General features: G+C 46.0%; 1 protein-coding gene across 3 annotated transcripts in view; it reads right to left on the reverse strand.

Moving 5' to 3' along the window:
- Positions 1–946: 946 nt before the first annotated feature.
- Positions 947–17,904, reverse strand: part of ARMH1 (armadillo like helical domain containing 1) — a 37,238-nt gene continuing 20,280 nt past the window's right edge. For all 3 annotated transcript variants that reach the window (XM_049618648.1, XM_049618650.1, XM_049618649.1), the window contains 6 exons: positions 2,286–2,408; positions 2,126–2,198; positions 1,868–1,997; positions 1,701–1,778; positions 1,320–1,401; positions 947–1,243 (listed from right to left, as the gene is read on the reverse strand). In XM_049618648.1, the coding sequence (XP_049474605.1) occupies positions 1,125–1,243; positions 1,320–1,401; positions 1,701–1,778; positions 1,868–1,997; positions 2,126–2,198; positions 2,286–2,408 (605 nt within the window). In that variant the 3' untranslated portion in view covers positions 947–1,124. The remainder of the gene's footprint in view (positions 1,244–1,319; positions 1,402–1,700; positions 1,779–1,867; positions 1,998–2,125; positions 2,199–2,285; positions 2,409–17,904) is intronic.

Genomic DNA, 17,904 nt, shown 5'->3' on the forward strand with positions numbered 1-17,904 from the left:
GAGAGCCCTGCAAGAAGATAGAAACTGAAGTTTAAAAGGACTATGCTGGCTGCTGTATTGAAATGGGAATGGAAGGGCAGAAAGCCCTCTAGAGTAAATCAGAGGGAAGAGGATGGTGGATTGGACTTGGACCATTAGCAACAGAGGTAATGAGATATGGTTGGATTCTGGATATATTTGTAAGGTAGAATCAACAGAAAGAATGGATGCAGATGTTGAAGAGAGACATTAAGGAGAACACTTTTGTTCTGAGTGACAAAAAGGATGAACTGCTATCACTTGAGTTGGGGGAGGTGACACAGGATCAGGAGTCCAGTTTTGGACACAAAGAGGTGGAAATGTTTAGCCAGAGATAGAAATGTGTGAATCAATGGAATATGAACAGCATTTAAAGTTCTGAGACTGGATGAGATCACCAGGGTGAAAAAGTAGATGGAGAAGAGGCTCAAGGTCACTCCAGTTAGAAAGAAGCTGGTTTGGGCGCCCGCATGGCTCAGTCAGTTGAGCGTCTGACTTCAGCTCACAGTTTGTGAGATCAAGCCCCACACTGAGCTCTGCGCTGAGCCAGCTTGGGTCCTCTCTCTCTTCCTCTGTCTGCCTCTCCCCTGCTTGTGTTCCCCCACCCTTTCTCTAAAAAATAAACATTTAAAAAAGAAAGAAAGAAGCTGGGTTGAAGAGGACAAATCAGCAAAAGAGTAAACGAGGAAGCAACCAGAGAGGTAGGAGAAAACCAGGTGAGTGTGGTCTCCTGGAGGAGGGAGTGTAGGGGCCAGTAAGGAGCTGAAGTGAGGGTCTCTCCTCAGGCTATGCTCTTGAACCTTAAAGGATGTTGATGTTCCTTCACTCAGAACCAGCTTTTCTCTTTTTCCTTGGCGAGCAGAGGCACCCCAACCCACCATGGAAGCTCTCATTTAATCCTCCCTCCCCCTTACAGAGAGAACAAACAGACAGCAAGACTATTTATTGAAATTTCCCAGACAGCAGCCCTTCCTCTCCCCAACTGGCATGAACCCCCCAGCCTCCCACCTAGGGCTAATGGAGGGAGTCACCCTGAGCTTGACCCTAGGCTCCTTCTGCCAGGTAAAACACAGCGTTGGCCTTTCTGGGTTGCCTCAGAGGCTCCGTTACTCCTTTCCTTCCGAACCCTCCTTCTGGAAGTTTGTGGTGTAAGCCAGTTGATCCTCACCACAAGGGCCAAGGTAAAAGCTCATGTTGCTGTAGGAGACGCCACTGATGGATAACGCTGGAAGCAGGGGAGGCGAGCCTGAGTCTGGGTGCCCGTTGCACCTCTGCTCCAGGTCCCCTCACTCCCCACTCACCTTTGGAAACATTGACTTTGTTGGCCGCCAAGATGTCCGCCTGAATGCTATCTATTTTCATGTACAAGTCCTCGGCATTGCTCTGAGGACAGGAGCAAGGGGAACCTGCTGAGGTGCAAGGGCAGTCTGCACTTGGAGGTGGGCTGGGCAGAGGGCTGTCGCAGGATCCAGTGCTTGACCGGAAGGGCAGTAAAGAGAACGGAAGGACACGGGGCGAGGGAGGGGAGGGGAGAGGGGGAGAGCGCAAGCCAGGGCAGTCCTTCCTGCAGCGGGCCACCAGGTCCAATCTGTGTAGGGGGTGTGTCCCAGGGGAGGGACGCCGTGGAGGCGGCACCGTACTGTCGGGGTCACTGCTTTTTGGGGCGGGGCGGGAGCACTCACGAGGAAGAGCTCGTAGAGTTCCTCTCCCATGGACCTGCGCACGTGCTCCTCCACCACTGGGAACATCTGCACGAAGTACTGCGGCGGCGGACGGGGCGGCGGCGGGGTGACCGCGGTGGAGTCGCCCGGGGCCCGCCGCGCCGCTCGCCAGCCCTTCCGCCGCTCACCTCCAGCGTGAGGCTGGCCTGCCGTTGGCTGTTGCTGTGGTCCGTGTTGCCCATGGCGGCCATCAGGCTGTGCACCACGCGCAGGTGCAGCATCTCCTCGGCGATGCTCGTGTTGCTGCGCGCCAGGACCCTGCGCCAGGAATTCCGGCTGCGGCGACCCCTTGGAATCCCCCAGGCGGCGCGAGCGCTCCGGGGCCTGCGGGCAGCGCCAGCCTGTTTTGCTCCCCCCCCCTCCCGCAACTACCCCTGCCCGCTTACCCGATGGCCTTGGCCGCCGCGGCCTGCTGCAAGAACACCGGCAGGTTGGCGGTGAGCTGGAGAACCGCGGAGTCTGGAGGAGGGGCGGCCGTGAGGCGGAAGGCCCTGCTTCGCAAGCCCAGGAGCCCCTCCCGCAGCCCCAGTCTGAGCGGCTCCCTACCGTTGAGGATCTTGGGCTGCAGTTTGCTGGTCTCCTTGACTGATGGTATCAGCAGCGCCACGAGGCCCTTGAGCAGCGCCTGACACACGTCATAGTTGACCAGGTCCTTGATCAGCTCGATGGCTGGAGAAGGGCAGAGGCTCTGGGGAGGCCTGACCTCCAACACTACCCATCCGCATCCAACAAGCAAAGATCCCCCCTTGAACCAAGTCGCTTCCCTTTACCCTCATCCCCTTCATGGACCTCTCCTAGCACCTTTTGCTTGTCAGCACTGTGCAAGGTGTGTGTGGGGCAAGCTGGGCAGGCAACACCTCACTCCTGTCCTTTCTGGATCTGTGGTTAAAGAGGAGGAGGGGGCTGAGCCTCATCTCCCACCCTCACCCCTCACCCCTCACATAACTAGCCACAGAGGGAAGAGGAGGGTTGGATGGTGAGCCTATCCATCAAGGAGGCTTAGATGCTGTCAGGGCTGGAGGCCCCACAGAGGTGGGTCCACCTTGGGTTTGGAGGAATCCGCGTGTCCGTGTGGGAGGGGCTAGGGCTTGAAAGGGAGACAAAGATGGACAAAGACAAGGGGAGACAGGGAGACAGAGCAAGTGGGTGGAGGATATGTGGCAGAAAGTGAGAAGGGTGGAAGCAAGGTAGATTGTGGTTTGGGGAAACTTTAGTTTCTGACAACCCATTTATGGAGCCCTTCTTTGCCTAGGCTTTCCACACAGTATTGCGCTGAAGCAAGCTTACCATAACCAAATGAGATTTGCTTTGCAATATTTTACATTTGCCCATTTTACATTTCAGGGAATGAGGCCCAGGGGTAAAGCACTCTGCCTAAGGTACCATAGCTAGGAAGTGGTAGAAGCAAAAGGAAAGACTTGGTTAGGAAGAAAGAAGGAACTAGAATTTATTGAGGGGTTTTCCTGTAGATGCTTTGCAGCCATCCATTCATTCCAGCATTCACTCAGCCCTTGGGCACATCTGCACTAAACACCTGGCACAGGTGCACTGTATGGTGACAAGTGCTTTAAAAGGGGTTCATAGGCTGTGGCGTGCCTGGGAGTGCACTGGGGAAAACTGAATCTTTTTGTAAAGGGAAAGGAACCACGGAGAGGCAGAGCTGGAAGGGGGCACAGTGAGATGGTAATGTGACGAACACTGGGGTAAATGTTATTTGAAACACATATACTTGCCACACAGAAGACAGAGTGCATGGTCCCCCAGCACAGGAGTCAGGTCCCCCCTATTTCTCCACTTACTCCTAGGGGAGCCAAGATTTGGGAAACCACCCATCCCTGGCTAGCTCATTTGCATACCAGGCTGCATTTATACACATGGGAACTATTATCAGTGTTATCTCTTTGAATAATGGAAGTTAACCCTTTATTTCCTTGACAGGAAATTTTTACCTAGTAAGGATATACTTGAGATAATTCTCTGCACTGGAAGAAAAACTTTTGCCTGCAAACGCAAAGGCACCACAAGTGCAGGGGCATCAGCCAGGATCCAGGATGATGGGCACAGAAAGAGCACCAATATTTCGTTTCTCTCCTTCTTAAGTGAATCTTTGGCTTAGATGCTAAAGGTTTTGTGGGATGAAACATTAGAAAATTGGTAGTGAAACTTTCAGAGGCCTTGCTTAGGAAAGGCTAAATGTTGAGCATGTCAAAGATAGTCCCTTGACATTGTACGGGCCTGAATGGGCTCTTAACTTAGTAATAAGAAACTAAGACTAAGTTATATTGCTAAAGATTATTTTAGTGAGCTTCTTTTTGTCCTGGGGCGTGTACTCCTTCACAAGGTTGAGAACTTAAGATTGTTAAGATTGGGTCACTGGGTTTCCACGCTCTCCCCACCCCCCATCATAGCTACAAGTGAGACTCCAGTTTGGTCCTATCCCGTCGCCACCTGTGCTCCTTAGGGCCCCAAGGCCTAGGCTTGGGCAACATCTCAACAAATGTTTTGGGTGCCTTCCCTTCCCCTGAGCCATGGGTGGTGGGGCAGGTTGCAGACTCGTGCTCTACTTTGTGCCAACCCTGGCATCTCACCCAGAGGACTCATTTGCATATACCCATTGGTGCTGCCTTTAGTACTACAGGTCGGTTTAAAACTGGGCGTTTCTCTGTTTGCATGGATCAATTTATGTCTTTTCTAAAAATCTCCTTCACAAATTTTTCTAGCAGAGTGACTGCAGCACAGGAATAGACCTCAGGCTTGGAGAATTGCAATCAGTTACAGAAAGAAGGGTAAACATAGCTACGTATACTCTGGTTTCTCTTCAGATTGCTCACCTTTTGCTAACGATTTCCGTGGAGAGAAACGTTTGCAAGTTTGCCTTATTTCTGAGCTCAAAGGAAAAGTTTCCAGCGTTTCATCTGTTAGGTATATGGTATTTGCTATAGTTTCTTGTAGATGCCTCTTATTGAACAGAGATTTTTTCAAACTTTTTTTCCTGTTAAAATGATATATGTGCATTCCTGGATTGATATATTATCCTTGGCATATTCTGCTAGATTCAATTTGCTAATATTTTACGTAGTTTTTGAGTTATGTTCATGAATAAGAGTGGTGTATGATTTCTCTTTTGCATGCTGTTATTCATGGATTTTGATACTAAGATCAGGCTAACCTTACAAGATGAGTTGGGGGTATATGTACTTTATTTTTCTAATCTTGGGAAGAGTTTGTGTAAGACTAGAATTTTATCTTCAATGTTTGATAGAATTCTCTTAAGCTGATTTTATACTGATTCATTTTCTTTAATGGTTAGGGGACTATTTGTGTTTTCTATTTCTTCCCAAGCCTATTTCAGTAGGTTATCTTTTCTAGCAGTTTTCATTTACATTTTCAAACATATTGAAAAAAGTTCATTTTATCATCTTTTAAAAAATCATTTTAGGGGCGCCTGGGTGGCTCAGTCGGTTGGGCATCCGACTTCAGCTCAGGTCATGATCTCACGGTCTGTGGGTTCGGGCCCCGCGTCGGGCTCTGTGCTGACAGCTCAGAGCCTGGAGCCTGTTTCAGATTCTGTGTCTCCCTCTTCCTCTGACCCTCCCCCGTTCATGCTCTCTCTCTCTCTGTCTCAAAAATAAATAAATGTTAAAAAAAATAAAAATCATTTTAATGAGTGTAGCATCCATAGTGATGTATCCTTTTATATTCTCCATATTAATTACATGACTTTTCTCTTTTTGCATCAGTTCCCTTTGCCCCTAGGTCCCATGGGAGTAATGCCATGGATGCTTGCTTATGCAGGAGTGTGCGCTACAAAGAGAAACCCTGATCTCAGAGAACCTGAATGTTATAGTCAGTAAGCATGCCTGGCTTTTGCTTGAAAGGGAGAAATATATTTTCCAAAGCTTGTTTGCTAACCAACATCCTTGAAAAGATAGTCTGGAACAAAGAGCAATTAGCATCTCACTTAAAAGACCTGCAGAGGGAGCTTGGGTGGCTCAGTCAGTTAAGCATCTGACTTCAGCTCAGGTCGTGATTTCACAGTCTGTGAGTTCAAGCCCCACATTGGGCTCTGTGCTGACAGCTCCGAGCCTACAGCCTGCTTTCGGATTTTGTGTTTCCCCCTTTCTCTGCTCCTCCCCTGCTCATGCTCTCTCTCTCAAAAATAAATAAACGTTAAAAAAAATTTAAAAAGACCTGCAGAAATGTGACAGACCTGTAGAGAATTGTCTCTTAGGATTATTTTTCTTTTGCTAGAAGTAATCCTTCAGCAGACATCCTTGCCTTGCTCCTGAACTTAGGGGCAAAGCATTCAGTGTTTCACTATTAAGTATGTTAGCTGTAGATTTTTTTTTTTCAATTAAGTTGGGGAAGTTCTTCTCTAGTCTTATTTTCCTGAGAGTTTTTATCATGGGTGCTGACTTTGTCAAATGCATATTCTGTACTGATTCATATAATAATGTGATTTTTCTTCTTTAAAGAGCCTATTTATTTGGAATATAAAATTGATTGATTTTTGGATACTGAACCAGCCTTGCATTCCTGGAATGAACCCTAATTGGTCATGGTGTATAATTCTTTTTACATGTTGCTGAATCCTAACTGCTAATATGTTGTTAAGGATATTTGCATCTATATTGATGGATGGATATTGATCTGTACTTTTCTTGTACTGCCACTGTGTGTTTTGGTATTAGGGTAATACTAACCTCATAAAATCAATTAGGACTTACTCCCTCCCTTTCTGTGTTCTAGAAATACAGAACTGTGTTCTATAAATATCAGTATACACTGCTGGTTTTCTTGTTTCTTTTTTTTAATTTTTATTTATTTTTGAGAGAGAGACAGAGCGTGAGCAGGGGAGGGGAGGGGAGAGAGGGAGACACAGAATCTGAAGCAGGCTTTAGGCTCTAGGCCTGATGTGGGGCTCGAATTCATGAATAGTGAGATCATGACCTGAGCTGAAGTTGGACGCTTAACCGACTGAGCCACCCAGGCGCCCCTGTACACTGCTGGTTGATGGTGTTATTGAGTTCTTTATACTTGCTGATTTTTCTAGTTATTCTATACATTGTTGAGAGGGGGGTGTTGAGGTCTCCAACTATGATTGTAGAGCTCTCTTTTCAATGCTATCATTTTGCTTTACATATTTGGTAGGTCTCTTTTTCAGTGCATATACATAAATGTACATGTCCATGTACTATGTTTATGGATTACTATGTCTTCTTCGTGGATTTACCCTTTCATCATTATATAATATCCCTCTCCATCTCTGGTAACTTTCTTTGCTCTGAAGTCTACTTCATCTGATATTAATAGAGCTATTCCTGCTTTCCTTTGATTAGTACTTTCATGAAGTATCTTTTTCTTTTTCTTTTCGACCTGCTTATACTGTTTTATTTGAAGTGAAGGTCTTGGAGACAGTACATAGTTGAGTCATAGTGTATGGATTTATTTTTATTTAACCTGTTTAGATTTTATTGTGGATTGGAGTCTTTCATCATTTCTTGACAATTCTCAGTCATTGTCTCTTTAATGGTGCTGCCCTGTTCTTTCTCTTTTCTCTTTGCCCCTATTAGATAATCTCGCTCTATCCTTAGTCTTACTCTTCTTCCCCTCTTCCAGGTTACTAATTTTCTCTTCACCTGTGTCTACTCTGTTAAATGTGTACACGGAGTAATTACTTTTAGCTATTGTATTTTTTAAAAAATATTTATTTATTTTGTGGAGACCACAAATAGGGGAGGGACAAAGATAGGGGGACAGAGGATCCGAAGCAGGCTCTGTGCTGACAGGCCGAGAGCAGTGAGCCCGATATGGGGCTCAAACTCACAAATCATGAGATCATGACCTAAGCGGAAGTCAGCTCTCAACCAAGTGAGCCACCGAGGTGCCCCAGCTATTGTATTTTTAAATTTGAGAAATTCCATCTGGTTGTTTCTCAAATCTATTATGTCACTTTTTATAACTTCCTGTACCCTAAAGTTATTTGACAGATTTTTTTAACTGAGTTTTTGATAGGCTGAAGTCTTTGTGAGTCATTTTCTAGTCTACTCATCACTTATAGTGACTTCTTTGTGTGTATGGTTGTCTTATAGTTTGGGTTGGTCTTGTATTTGCAAAATTAATTGTAGGAAAAAAACTTCAGAGCTAGGAAGGAGATACTTTTTCCAGAGAGCATTTTCCTTTCTTTCTATCAGCCACCTGGGCACTAACAATTCTGAACCATCTTTATACAAGTTCAAGACTTGAGGGTTTCTGGACCACACAGGTGGTTGCACAATCTATGCAAGGTCATTTGAAGGCTGACTTACCTCTGGCTCATCCTTATCTTGAACACATTGTCTTCTGGGGTCCTGGCTTAACGTATTTATACTTGAGGTATCATATTCCTACTGTGGGAAGGCCTTGAGTGCCTTTTCTCTCTCTTGCCATCTGATATTGCTTAGTTTCTTCAGGATCAGAAAATGGCCTCAGTTTTGATTGCTGGTCTTATCTTTCTGGGTTCTCACCTTCCCCTAGGTTTTGGTCTGGTAATTGCTCATTGTACTGCTCTTCATTGTTGTTTGGTTTTTTTGAGTAGACTCCATGCCTAATGTGGGACTTGAACTTACAACCCTGAGATCAAGAGTCACATGCTCTACTGACTGAGCCAACCAGGCTCCCTGTTCTTCATTGTTATTAAGAAGATTATAATTTTTTTCCTTTTGATATTTATGGTATGATGGGAAATAGATATTTGATTTTTGCCCCTGGTTACTAGCCCATAGCTTGTAAAATCCTTGGAATCTCCAGAGTGTACTTTATGTGTTAAATGAAATAATTGGTGACTGAGAGCCTCTAGATGGCATCAGGATGGGGGCTGATCAGTAGAAAGGCCAAGGCATGATTACAGGATTGGAATTTTCAGCTCAATCCCCTGACCTCTGGGGAGGGGAGAGGGCCTGGAAAGTGAGTTAATCACCAAGAACCAATCTAGTAACCGTGCCTATGTAATGAAACTTCCATAAGAACCCTAAGTGATAAGTTCAGAGAACTTCTGAATTGGTGAATGCATTGAGGTGTGTGGGGGTGTGTGACCGGAGCAGTCCCCCAACCCATACTTTGCCCTATACCTCTCTTCCATTCTCCTGTTCCTGAATTGTATCTTTTATAATACACTACTGGGGTGCCTGGGTGGCTCAGTTGGTTGGGCGTCCAACTCTTAATTTCGGCTCAGGTCATGATTTCATGGTCACGAGATGGAGCCCTGCCTTGAGCCCCGTGTCGAGCCCTGCATCGGGTTCTGCACTGGGCATGCAGCTTGCTTAAGATTCTCTCTCTCCCTCTCCCTCTGCTGCTACCCCAGTTGCATGCATTCTCTCTCTCTCTCTCTCTCAAAAAAAAAAAAAAAAAAAAGAAAGAAAAAAGAATATAATAGACTGCTAATAGTAAGCAAAATGCTTTCCTGAGTTTTGTGAATTGTTCCAGCTAATGATTGAACCTGCAAAGGAGGAAGGGTGTGGGAGCCCCTTGGCTTTATAGCCAAGTTGGACAGAAGTATGGATAACCTGGGGACCTAATACTTGTGACTGGCATTTGAAGTGAGGGCAATCTTGTGGGGCTGAGCCCTTAAACCTGGGGAGTCTGAAGCTAACTCCAGATAGTTAGTGTCAGAATGGAATTGAATTGAAATGTAGGATACCCAATTGATGTCTGCAGAGGACAGGAGAATTGCTTAATGTGGAAACTCCCCTCCCCCCATTTGGTATCAGAAGTGTTGTAGTAAAAACAACTCAACATCAATCCCCCCAGAAGGGGAATTGATCCACATTTCCTAGCCTACCATTATCAGAAAAAAAGAGTCTTCTTCATCTGACTACTGCTACTTATTCTTCCAGACTCACCTCAGAAATTAGCTTTCAAGTAGCTTTCTCTGGCCTGTTCTCCCCCTGCCTCCACCCTGGACCACTCAGGAGTAGATGTCCTGCGTCTCTGGTCCTACAGCACCATTTTCTCACTGTGGAATATTGGCATCATCCAGTAACAGTCTTTCCACTACTGTGAACTCCAGTGAACATATCTGAGGCATCTCTGCCTACCCAGAACCTCAAACCCATCCAGTCCGTGAATGTTGAAAAGAATTGACTGGATCCGGCATTCCTATGGCCTAATGACCACTCAGGTAATGGGAGCCTAGGACTGTGCTGGGAAACTGCCATTACCTGGTGGGAGATGGCCTCAGAGGAGGCTCTGCACTGGTCACTATGGCCCTTGTCCACCCTGAGCCATGGAAGTGTTCTTGGCTCTGCCTCTTCATAGGCTGGAGAGCCATGAAGCCATCCACCACGGCGCCATCCCTCTACCCCCATGGCCAACCGAGAGAGCTCTTTGAAGCCAGGACCTTATACTTGCTGGTGAGCCCAGAATTGAGCCACACATGCCATGAACACTCACTTCATATGAGACAGGTGTATGGAAAGGTGAAGGGATTGCGGCCCCTCCCACATAGTGGGGGACGAGGGGCAGCAGGTGAAGTAGCCAGGGACAGGGACTGCATGGATCTGCAGAGCACACAGAGCGGGTGTCTACACAAGGCTGCTTGCAGCTCTTGGAAGCTTTATTTGCTTAACTCCAAACATATGTTGCCTAACCATGAGCATGTGCTGGTGATTTATAATCTTGTCAGAAAACTGTCAGGGAGTCACCAACAGCACAGTGGCCTATTTACCCAGAAGCAGAGGCTGGGGAGGCAGCCAGCAGCCCCATGCTGTGTTTCATATGCCACACACTCTACTCTCCTGCCTGGTGCTGAGCATTTTCAGCTGCCAGTATCCCCAGAAGGAGGGGGCTGACCCCTGCACTCCAGGCCTCAGAGTGTCCTTGGGCAGGAAGGAGAACCAGTTTTGGCTGGTGGGTTAATCTAAAGAAAGGCACCAGTAAGGCATCTCCCACGCTGCCTTCATCTCAGATCCTGGAGGGCCTCCCATCCATTTACATTGCAGAGCCATGGGGCACACAGAGGCCCAGTCCTGAAGCCCCATGCAAAGCCAGTGTTGTCTTGGCCTGTTTTTCCCAATCACAGAACCAACGATTCACTCGCTAGCAGAAGACCTCTTAAGAACATCCCTGCTACCCCTTCTAGTGCAAAGCATTCTGAGGACAGACCTTCTGCAGTAGCCCCTTCTCTCTGGACCAACCTGACTCAGAAATAGCTGCTTCATTCAGAAACACTTCCAAGGACTGTCTAGCTTCTGCTTGCTTCTGGGCTTTCTCTTTCCTCCAGGTCTTCCAGGGTAGCCCTCACAATCCCATGGGCCCTCACTCTAGCCTCTGGTACTCAGATATGGTTCTAATTCAAAATCACAGAGACAGCAACACTATAGAGGGACAGGGACCAGCGCACTGACCCTCCCTGGCTTCCCCCACCCCACTCTCCCACTTGGACAAAAAATGTAGCCTGGGATGCCTCAGGCTGCTTGGCTAGTGCCTGAACACACCATCCCCCAAGTAGTTTTTACTTGTTCTCTTAGGGTTTGGTCCTGAAATTTTCTTCCTTCTTTTTAAATCAGTGGGGTTTGGGATCTGCATGGTTGGTTCCCCCCATACCTCACTCTGCTGGGCTCTGTCAGCCGCAGCACACTTTGCCTTAGTAGTTGTGCTCTTTCCAGGCCCGTGTGGGCAGCACCTTAGTGCCAGGACACCTGGGCAGAACACTTGCCTGTGTCTGAGAGAGTTCTACGTGCAGCAAGAAATGACTTGGCGAACATTCAGGGTGGCAATGAATGGATGAACATATTTTTATGAAATGTTTCTGCCCATGCAGGACCAAGTGCTCCAGGAGATAAATATCTGGTTCTGCCTATTCACTTTACCCTAAATTCTGAATCCTTCATTGCCAGTATATCTGCAATACTTGGAACTCTTTTGGAAAAAGGAAGATTTATTCACTGAATCATTTTTGATTGAGTTTTAAAATTCACAGCTGTCAATGTTTACACCTAAAGCAAAAGCGCCAGTCTCTGCCCAAATGTCTCCACAAGAACCACAGCCAGTTACAATTCTTTACACACGGGGCTAGTTCCTAAGCATGGCAGAGTCGTTCAGAAAGCAAAGGACAACAGGGGATTACTGTCTTTGGCAGCTTTGCCTGAAGCCTGTGGTTCTGACAACATTCAACTGTCCTAAATTGGATCAGTCACTGATTTATTGATTCATTCATTCATCTAACAAAATATTCATTGAGCATCTTCTGTGTGCCAGCTCCCCTGTGCTAGGGCTAAGAGGAGGACTAAGACAGCATCCTTGCCCTCAGAGATGACACAGTCTAAGGTTGGGGGGGGGGCGGATACCAGTAAGGAAACTGGCATGTATTATGTAGTTTTTTAAAAAAAAAATTTAATGTTTATTTATTTATGAGAGAGAGAGAGAGACAGAGCATGAGCAGGGGAGGGGTAGAGAAAGAATATGAAGCAGGTTCCAGGCTCTGAGCTGTCAGCATAGAGCCTAACGTGGGACTTGAACTCACGAACCGTGAGATCATGACCTGAGCTGAAGTCGGATGCTTAACCGACTGAGCCACCCAGGTGCCCCTATGATGTAGTTTTATAAGAGCCATGGGAACACAAAGGAAGCCAGGTTGGTGTGAGGGTATGTTGAGGAACTGGGGGCTAGAGAATCGGGAAAAGGCTTTCTTGGAGAAGGTGACGTGAGCTGACAAAGTCTTGGGGTGAAGGGAGGGACTAGAATTATGAAGGTGGCAAAGTGCATGCCACTATTGTGGCCGGGCAAGCAGGGAGGTCTGCCTGACATGAAATGACGGCCCACGGAGTGAGAGCTAAGCCTGAGGAGGCAGGCTGGATTCCGAGGGCTTTGCCATGTGCCAACCGCCCTATAGGACAGGTATTTTCTTGTCTTTCGTGTCAGAGGAAACTGACTTAAAAAGATTGAGCAGCTTGCCCAAGGCCCAACAGCTAATAAGTAGCAGAATGACTCTTTCGGATTCCAAAGCTCATATTCTTCACCACTAAGCTCCGCTACCTTGGCTCGGTGGAGGACTAGGAGAAAAGACTGTGTAGACACTGTGCTGGAAAGATGGAGATTGGTTTAGAGGTGAGACATATAAAGATATGAGTTACAGCAGTGGAGACAGAATGAAGAAGAGGGAGATTTGAACAATATTAAGGAGTTAAGAGTTGACTGGTCTTGTTAGAAGTTGGTTACAGGTGGGAAGCAGGAAGAAATGTTGATGACCTACATTTCCAGCCTTGGGTGCTTTTCACTGAGATTGAGGCCTTGGAGCTGGAATCTCAGGAGTCCAATTCTGAACTTGGTCAGTGACATCCAAGGGGAGATGTTCAGAAGGCAAATGGGAACAATGGGGTGGAGCTCAGGAGAGCAGTGTGAGCTGGAGAGAGGTCACTCAACTGCTCTGCCCGTCTGCCACAAAATGGGAATAATAATTGTGCCTACCTCATCAGCTTGTTGTGAGGATTAATGAGTAGAGAGCTGGAGCAGTACCTAACATGGAGTAAATACCTTATAAAGGTTAGCTATTAGTGTGTCTATCATTATAGGCAGTAATTAAAACTGTGGGAGTAGATGAGGTACCACAGACAGAAAGAGAAGAGCAGGGGACCTGGGATTGAATCCTGAGAGAAATAGAAGGGAAGTTGCACCTAAGGGACTGGTGGAGGGATAGGAATATGCAAAGGAAGGACTGAGCAACCAGGAGAGTGTTGGGAGGGTGGGTGTCAGGGAAGGAAGAGATCAGAGTTTTCAGGGAGGAGGGTGGTGATCAGGAGCCATTGAGAGGTCATGCCCAGTGAGGCTGAGAAGCAGCTCTGCAGGGCCCAAGCTTTCATTTGACAAACCGGTTGGGTACACGTCAGCTACAGTGCTAGTGCTGACTGGAACAGCAGGAAACAAAACAGATGCAAGTAGCGGCCCACTGACACTCAAAGGAGACTTCAGTGCAGAGGGAGGGATTCCTCCAATCCAAGGAAGAACCACAGAACCCACAGCCTGTCAGCCCAGGAAGAAAGTTCCTGGATCACCTGTCTGATAGCTGAAGGAAGCCGGAACAAAATGACTTGCCCTGGAAGTCACAATGAGTAGGAGACAAGGTTGTAGCAGCGGGCTCAGTATTCTTTGGGCAGACGGAACCTTAGAAATGAATGGCATTGCACCTGGGAGCTGTGGAGATGGTGCGCAACTATTTCTAAGGCACTCAGCACTGAGGAAGTTTGCTTTACAATTCTTTGCTCCTAGAGCCCTGGGAAACCCAGGTCTCAGTTCTTTGTTTTCATTTTCATACGAGACTGCCACCTACTGGCCACATATGAGAAGTGTGCTTCAGTGGGCGTCCGAACACAAGTAGGCTTCATTTCCCAGCAAGTAAGTGTGAATACATTCGGCAAGTTGCTGTTGTGAGGAACTTATAACTCATAAGAAGCCAGTGTCAGGCATCTTCCTGACCAACCGCATTCTACCTCTTATTCCTATACATCTCACCACCTCTTTCACCACATCTCGTTCAAAACCCATTGTTGAAACACAGAAAACATATTTTACACACTATTTTCTTTTAAAAAACTCAGGCTAGGGCACCTGGGTGGCTCAGTTGGTTGAGAGACTGACTACGGGACTCTGGTTTCGGGTCAGGTCATGATCTGGCAGTTTGTGGGATTGAGACCCTCGTCAGGCTCTGTGCTGCCAGTGCGGCCTGCTTGGGATTCTCTCTTTTTCCCTCTCTCTGCCACCCCCAGCCCCTTGCGTACGTACGCTCTCTCTCAAAGATAAATACACATTAAAAAAATGAAAAAGTCAGGCGAGAAAGCAGTTAATGTCATGTACTCTGGTGGTGTATGTACTGCCAAATTAAGAATTACTGTGGTGTGTCTTCTTTAGGCATCTGCTATTCTGGGCAAGGCTCACCAAGTGCAACCAGCCCATGCGCTGGTGCTTTGAACTGGCCCTGACACCCGAGGGGAGCACCACTGCCCGAGGTGCACAAGGGGAGACAGCGCCAGGCCAGGGCAGACACAGAGGCTTTGAGGGCTAGGCAAATCGGGCAAGTAGAAACAAGTTTTCCCAAGAACTTATTAAAAACAACAACAACAACAACAACAACAACAATCTATGGGAAACTATATAATAAAACTTAGGAACACTGAATAAAGTGTGGCAGTTGAAGTGCTCATATAATTTGGGGGAAATAATGCATCTTTTAAGAATATTCAGCAGATTTTTATGGTAAACTATCCATTAGTGTCAGAGTCTTGTGACTGTTCAGTGAAGCTGCACAGGATGGGTGGCCTCTTACGCAGCAGGAAAGGCTGAAACTCCTGCTACTGTGGGTTAGCTCAGAAAAGGAGAGCAAAGGCACAAGGTTCTATGGGGCAAAAAGTATAGTTTTAAAAATGAGACCTTATAGTATTTGCATGACCCTGTGAAGGGCATGAAGCTAAGAAAACATAATTATGTTTTATGGTCGTAATCATATTGTCTGTCCTCAGGTTTTTGACTATTTCTCAAAGTGGTAAAAATTTTACAAGTCTTTTTTCATAACACTGGAAGGACAGGATAGTGTGGTGGTGAGGATTTGGGCTCAGGGGTCATTCTGCCTGGGTGTGACCCACAACTTTCCCACTTATTATCTCTGAGACTTTGGGTGGGTTATTCAGTTGCTCTGTGCCTCAGTTTCTTCATGTAAACGGGGGATGATAATAGTACCTACTTCTCAGAATTGTTCTGAGGACTGTGTAACTTGATTGAAGAGCTTAAAACAGTGCCTGGCACACAGTCCTCACCAGTCCCTGGTAGCAATTACTAGTTACTATTATTGTTGTTATTACTCTTGTATCAGAGCTCTACCAGGGCAGGGACTTTGTTTCGTTTGTCACTAAACACTCAGTACCCAGCCTAGTGCCTGCTCTTTTGAATAAGTAAATGATTGAACAAAAAACTTAAATCATTTAAAAGTAAACCAACAAGGGGTGACTGGGTGGCTCAGTTGATTGAGCATACACCTCTTGATTTTGGCTCAGGTCATGATCCCAGGGTCCTGGTATCGAGCCCCGTGTTGGGATCTGCACTGAGCATGGAGCCTGCTTGAGATTCTCTCTCTCTCTCTCTCTCTCTCTCTCTCTCTGCCCCTTTCTCCCTCATTCCCATCTCTAAAATAAAATAAAATAAAACAAAATAAAATAAAAGTGAATCAATAAAGGACACTATCAAAAAAATGAAAAGACAGCCATTCTAGTGGGAGAAACCATTCTAGTATCCAGAATATATAAAGAACTCTTACAACTCAACAGCAAAAAGACAAACAACCCGATTTTAAAAATGAGCAAAAGACTTGAGTAGATATTTCTCCAAGGAAGAAATATAAATGGCCAACAGGCGCTTGAAAAGATGTTCAATATCTTTAGTCATTAGGAAACTGCAAACCCAAACCACAAACCCAAACCACTCCACATGCACTAGGTTGACTATTAAAAAAAAAAAAAAAGGAAAATGACAAGTGTTGGCAAAGATGTGGAGAAATTGGAACCTTCATACGTTGATGGTGGGAATGTAAACTGGTCCAGCTGCTGTGGAGAACAGTTTGACAGTTTCTTAAAAGGTTCAACAGAATTACCATATGACTTAGCAATTCTACCAGATATACACCCCAAAGAATTGAAAACAGGCACCAAAAATGTACATGTACATGCATGTTCATGGCAGCAGTATTCACAATAGCCAAAAGGGGGAGACAGCCCAGATGTCCATCAGTGGATGACTGGATAGACAAACTGTGGTATATACACACAATGGAATATCATTCAGCCATAAGAAAGAATGAAGTACTGATACATGTTTCCACATAGATGAGTCTTGAAAACATTATGCTAAGTGAAAGTAGCCAGATGTAAAAAGTCCCATGTTACATGATTCTGTTTATATGGAATATCTAGAACAGGCAAATCCATGGAGACAGAATGAAGAGTGGTGGTTTCCAGGGGCTGAGGGGAAGGAATGGGGAGCAAATACCTAATGGTACAGAGTGTCCTTTTGGGGGGATGAAAATATCTCAGAGCTAAATAGAGGTGGTGGTCACACAACAATGTGAATATACTGAAGACTACTGAATTGTTCATTTTAAATCGGTTAATTTTATGTTATGGGAATCTTTTTTTTTTTTTTTTTTTAATTTTTTTTTTTCAACGTTTTTTTTTATTTATTGTTGGGACAGAGAGAGACAGAGCATGAACGGGGGAGGGGCAGAGAGAGAGGGAGACACAGAATCGGAAACAGGCTCCAGGCTCCGAGCCATCAGCCCAGAGCCTGACGCGGGGCTCGAACTCACGGACCGCGAGATCGTGACCTGGCTGAAGTCGGACGCTTAACCGACTGCGCCACCCAGGCGCCCCATGGGAATCTTACCTCAATTTTAAAAATGCCTTTATGGGGACACCTGGGTGGCTCAGTCTGTTAAGCGTCTGACTCTTGATTTCAGCTTAGGTCATGATCTCATGGTCATGAGATCAAGCCCTACATCAGGCCCCATGCTGATTGTGAAATTTGCTTGGGATTCTCTCTCTCCCTCTATGCTCCTCCCCACCCCACCTCAAATAAATAAACATTAAAAAAAAATGTCTTAATGAAGAAAAACGAAGTAAACCAAATCTGTGATTGATTTCTTTCTTTAAAAAAATTTTTTTTTTAAATGTTTATTTATTTTTGAAGGAAAGAGAGACAGAGCATGAGCAGGGGAGGGGCAGAGAGAGAGAAGAGGGAGACACAGAATCCGAAACGGGCTCCAGGCTCCGAGCTGTCAGCACAGAGTCTGGTGCAGGGCCTGAACTCACAAACCGTGAGATCATGACCTGAGCCAAAGTCAGTCACTCAACTGACTGAGTCACCCAAGTGCCCCTGTGATTGATTTCTAAATAAACCATTCTCCTTAGTATTAGGAATCTTTGTAACTTCACAAAACCTAAGAAAAATTAACAATGAAGTTCTTGTCCACTGCCAGTCTTTCTCCAGGTCTCTGAGGGGCAGGGAAAGAGATTCAAAGACTTGTCTATGTCTGTCCTTTCACTTAGGCACTGTTTCTCTGAACTACATTTCTAGAAGATTCTACTTCGTTAGTGCAGTACAGTTTGCTCAGCCATTAACCCTGCTTTTGTATTTTGTGGCTGATAAG

The sequence above is a fragment of the Panthera uncia genome (assembly GCF_023721935.1).
Source record: "Panthera uncia isolate 11264 chromosome C1 unlocalized genomic scaffold, Puncia_PCG_1.0 HiC_scaffold_4, whole genome shotgun sequence".
NCBI lineage: Eukaryota > Metazoa > Chordata > Mammalia > Carnivora > Felidae > Panthera > Panthera uncia.